The following is a 4,760-nucleotide window of genomic DNA, read 5'->3' as shown; positions in this document are numbered from 1 at the left end:
ATCCAGACATCCGGGACGCTGGCCCTTGTCAGAAGCTCAGTAAACAGAAGTGGAGATCTCTGATCTCTGTCCTGGGCACTTTGACAACTGTCCCCTCTGAAAGCATGCACAGCTGCGGAGGCCCAAGGCTGCTTATGTGCACACATCCGACTCCAGCACTCCACGACGGACGGCACCTCCCGTTCGTGCCCCATTGGGCTCAGTGTGGTAATTCCTGGAGCCCCGTGCAGACCAGCTCCTATTCAGTGGGCTGCTGCCCAACCACCCCTCAGTCACCTTCCTCCAGCACCAGGCCACGCGCTGCTTCCGGGAATGAGCCACCCTCCTCGTTCCCGCCTACACCAGCCGCCTCCCCAAACCAGCCCCCCACCCCACCGTGGGGCCTTGTTCCCGCCTACACCGGCCTCCTCCCCAAACCAGTCCCCCACCCCACCCCACCCCACCGTGGGGCCTTGGGTCAATGTTGGCCTCTGTAGTGGGGTAAATGATGCCCCCCAAACTGCATCCATGTCCTGATCCCCAGACCCTGTGAATGTGAACTTCTCTTGAAAGGGTTTTTGCAAATGGGATTCAGTGAAAGGTCTAGAGATGGTCCTAGGTTACCTTTGGTCACTAAACACAACCACACACCCTAAACCCAACCACACACTGGTTATCTGCGGTCCCTAAACACCACACACTGGTTACATGAGACCAAACCCAACCACACACTGGTTACCTGTGGCCCTAAACCCAAACACACACTGGTTACAGAGACCAAGAGACGCTCCAAGACTGTGTGAGGACAGAGGCAGAGGCTGGAGCAATGCCGAGGATGACAGGGGCCGGTAGTGGCTGCAGAGGCTGGAGCAGACCCACCCCAGAGCCTCCAGGAGCCAGCCGCAGCCACACCCAGCCTTTGGACTTCTGCCTCCAACATGGGGCGGAAACACATTCCCGGGGTTTGAAGCCCCTCCATGCGGTGCTCTGTTACGGTGGAGGCCTGGAGACTGAGCTCTCTGACCTAATTATCGGGATACCCGACCAAGGAGCCGCCATGGCCCTCCAAGATCTGTCCTGATCTTGCCTGAGGTCCACTCTGGGGACCCGGGCTCTGTGGTCTGTGAGCTGCTCTGCCCAGGCCTCTGCTGGTTTGCCATCCAGTCTGGCTTCAGGGTGGGCTTGAGGGGGCTGTCCCAGCATCAGAGTGAGAGCCAGACCTAACCCAGAAGGGACGTCAAGCTGCCTAGGGCGGGGTCTGGTGCGCACTGCTCACAGCTGGGGGCTGCAGGAGGGGCCTGAGGCAAGCACAGCACTTTGCAGATGGCAGCTGCTGACTGCTCAGTACCCAGAGCCAGGGTCTGGCCCTCAGCGAGGGTTCGCTGCTGGCCTTGACGCAGGTATCACGCCCATGGGTGTGTCAGGTCCCTGGCTGTTCTAGCCCATGTCGCACGTTAGTTCCTGTTCATCTTCCGCCTTCTGCAAGGAGACAGCGGAGTGAGCCTGGGGAGTCCCTCCTTTCTTGTGGACTTGACACCTGAACAGGCTAAGGCAGAGGAAGACCTGGGAATCCCTCAGCATGGCCCTTCCAGGTGATGAGACCCTGGGCCATGACCTGCAGAGGCCTTTGCGGCTCCGTCGAGGCAGCGGATGCTCTGGCTGGCTCCGGTGGGCAACTAACAAGAACAGGCTCATCGTCCCCCGTCTGCGGCAGAAGGAAAGAGGCAGTATCGTCGCTGCCTGACGGGGAGGAGGGGCTGCCCCACGTGGTGTCCAGCAGAAGTCGCCTGGGGTCGAGGAAGGAGTGGGCAGGGCTGTGGCCCTCCATGAGGCCAACCCCAGGGTGGAGACAGCACGAACCTGCCACGTGACAGTTCTGCTGTCAGATCAGAGGTGAGCACATGACTTGTTTCCTTGGACTTAAAATGGGGATGGTGCCTTACAATGCTTGTGAAAACTCCCTAATGTAAAAAGTACTTACAGATGGGTCTGGCTACGCCTAACAGAAAACCCAAATAGCAGTGCTTTAAACCAGAGAGGGGTGCGTTTATTTTCTCACATTTAAAAAAAGCTGAACTTAAGCAGTCCGGGGCTGGTACGTCAGCAAAGGCCTAGGGTCCTTCCCGTGTTCTGTGTCAGCAAAGGCACAGGGTCCGCCTTCCTGCGTTGTGCATCAGCTCCACTGTCCTCAGGGTGTGACTCTTTCCTCATGCTCTCAGGACAGCTGTCCCAGCACCAGCCATCACATCCATGTTCCAGGCAGGAAGAAGGCAAAGGGGAAGGGCCCTGCACGTGGCAGCTGAGCCCCCTTCACAGGAGCTTCCCTGCAAGTCTGTCCTAGCACCACCACCTCCATGCCACAGCTGCACACCCCAGGCTGCGAGGGAGGCCAGGACATGGTTCTCATCTGCCCACTGTCAGAGCTGTGCAGAGGCACCAGAGTTCTGTTAGTAGGGAGGAAGGAGAATGGATGCTGGGTTAGCAACTTGCAGAGTCCCCACCACAGCCAGGACTCAGGTAGGAGCGATCCCCACTAAAAGGCAAAGATTTCACACTGGGCTGCAGTGGGGAGGTGCTAGGTGCTTGGGCTGGGGTCCCACCTTCTAACAAACATGAGGCTCTTGTTAAAGATTTAACCCTGTGAGGGTGGCCTGTGGCCCATGTGCACTCAGACCAGCTGCCTGGTGTGCCTCGGCCCATGCCAGGACTTCCAATTCACCCTGGGCGAGGGAAGCCTGGGACGTGCGGTTTTCACACACACTCCTTGCTGATTTCTTCTTCTATAATTTATAAAATTAACACTGTGCTTGCTGGATGGGATGAAAAGGCAAATATGTATCGAGAAAGTTCCCCTCCCTGTGTCTGCCCCAGGCTGACCCCCTTACAGCCTTTCCTGCTGCAGGGGCTCCTGGGGTCTTCAAGGCCCTTGAGAAACTCTCCAGTCCTGGACCAGTGCTGGAACCAGCTCTGCGGGGGGGTCTCCTCAGCTGGCTGAGCCTCGACTGCTGGACCCCAAGGTTGCCGGCGGCACTGACACAGTGGCTCGGCCGCTGCCCTGGGTGGTAGTCAGTCATGTCATCAAGCGACACGGCACCGAACCCCCTCAGCACAAACAGGCAGGAAGGGGCGCCTCAAGTCTGCGCTCCAGGGCTTAGGATGAGGGCTGCAGCTGAGCCAACGCCACGGGGCCACAAGGCTTCCCAGGTTTCACAAGCGTTCTTTTCAGGCCAGGCTGAGTCTAGACGTTGGGCCAGATGCAAAGAATGGAGGCCAAGTCCAGAAAGAGGAGGGCCCTCCCCTGTGGGAAGGCACGCTGGCTCCCCTTTTGCCCCTAGATCCTAGGCTGGCTCTGGGCTCAGGAGGCCGCCCCCTCCAGACCAGTCCACCTGTTCAGCCAATGGGCGACCCACATGGTCACAAGTCCTGCAGGCTCAGGAACTCTTGGCTCCAGGCGCCCCTGCCTCTGTCCTTTCGGGACAACTGGGGACAGGCTTCCTGCACCATCTAATCCCAAACCTCTGCCCACACCCCTGAAAGTCCTTAGTTGAATTCTTCTTAGTTAAATCCTTGGCTGACACGGAAGGAAAAAGCCAAATCTCATCTCACAAGACCTTTAGTTGAGAGAACATGCACAGCTGCCTGCCCTGAAAGCCCCGGGCGTCCCACTCAGGAAGAGGCGACGAGAACAGACTGACGGCCACCACGGTCACGCGTGGGATCCTCTGTGATGGCCGGCAGCACAGCTCATTCAGCACACCTGTATCATCATGGACGTCACCATGTTATCAAAGGCCCTGCTAAGAGAAACAGACCCACTCAGAGGAAAGCCAGGCCCTCCACCTCTCTGCTCACGGAGACAGGCAGGGCAGCAGGGCTCCATCCACAGGACGCTCAGGGCCTTCTCCAGGGTCCAGAAACGTGAACTCAGCTGAGAGGCGAGGACAGGAGTCCCGCCCCACCAGGCACTGAGAACCCATCTGCTGCCTCCAAGTTCCCTGTGCAGTCTCCCAAGGCCCCAGGAAGGGGTGGAGGAGGGAGCAGCATGGGCAGGCAGGATAGTGGTGTGGCAAGGACAGGCCTGTGAAGCCCAGGAGGCAGGACTGCATGGACGTTCGCCTGCCTGCTCCCATCTGGGACCCAGGATGGCCCCAAGACAGAGTCCTGGTGGAGGAAAGGGCCTGGCTGGGGTCACTGCAGCGTCCTCCTGCCTGCCAACCACAAGAAATTATGTCTTGGAACTGGGGACTCGCTGGAAGCAAGTCTGGAGTGTAGGCGTGGACCCCACATTTCCCTCATGCCATTCAAAAGTTAGGTCTGTTTACTTTCTAGGCCATTCGGAAGATGCCTGCAAACCAGGTTCCTGACTGTCCAAATTCAACATAAAAGATCAGGTAGTGACAAGAGGATGTGTGATCCCTGAAAGCCACCGCCCATGTGCTTGGCCCTGAGTCCTGCAGGTGCCCCAGGTACCCACTGGGCACACCTGGGAAGCCAAATGGGCAAGCTCCGCTCCCCGCACCACACACACTCCATCCACTTTACGCGCCAGAGATCTGTGTAAGAGTTGGTGTGGAGAAACAGGGCTTTGTGGCTTTAAAACCTCTGCCCTAGGGGTTTTAGGGGGATGGTGCTCATAGCTTAAAAAGACCTTTCCTCCCTTGTTTTCCAAATGGTTGCATTTTGGCAACCAAAATGGCAAGGCAGGTCCTACAGAGAGAAGGCAGCAAGACACAGAAAGCAGGGCCCACCTGGACTGGATCGGACACAGGAGTAGGGCCCAC

The 4,760-nt window shown here is 58.1% G+C and overlaps 1 protein-coding gene across 3 annotated transcripts in view; it reads right to left on the bottom strand.

Moving 5' to 3' along the window:
- Positions 1-3,576: 3,576 nt before the first annotated feature.
- TRAPPC2L (trafficking protein particle complex 2-like) overlaps positions 3,577-4,760 on the bottom strand; it is a 4,221-nt gene continuing 3,037 nt past the window's right edge. The window contains exon 5 of one of the 3 annotated variants that reach the window (XM_011971917.1): positions 3,577-3,773. In XM_011971917.1, coding sequence (XP_011827307.1) covers positions 3,728-3,773 — 46 coding nt within the window. In that variant the 3' untranslated portion in view covers positions 3,577-3,727. Of the gene's footprint in view, positions 3,795-4,760 lie in introns of all 3 variants that reach the window. The other 2 variants (XM_011971901.1, XM_011971909.1) reach the window with 2 other exon arrangements.

The sequence above is a fragment of the Mandrillus leucophaeus genome, unplaced genomic scaffold, assembly GCF_000951045.1.
Source record: "Mandrillus leucophaeus isolate KB7577 unplaced genomic scaffold, Mleu.le_1.0 Scaffold10, whole genome shotgun sequence".
In the NCBI taxonomy this organism is placed as follows: Eukaryota; Metazoa; Chordata; class Mammalia; order Primates; family Cercopithecidae; genus Mandrillus; species Mandrillus leucophaeus.
Note: the sequence above shows the minus strand (reverse complement) of the source record. Positions and strands in the feature narration are given on the sequence as shown.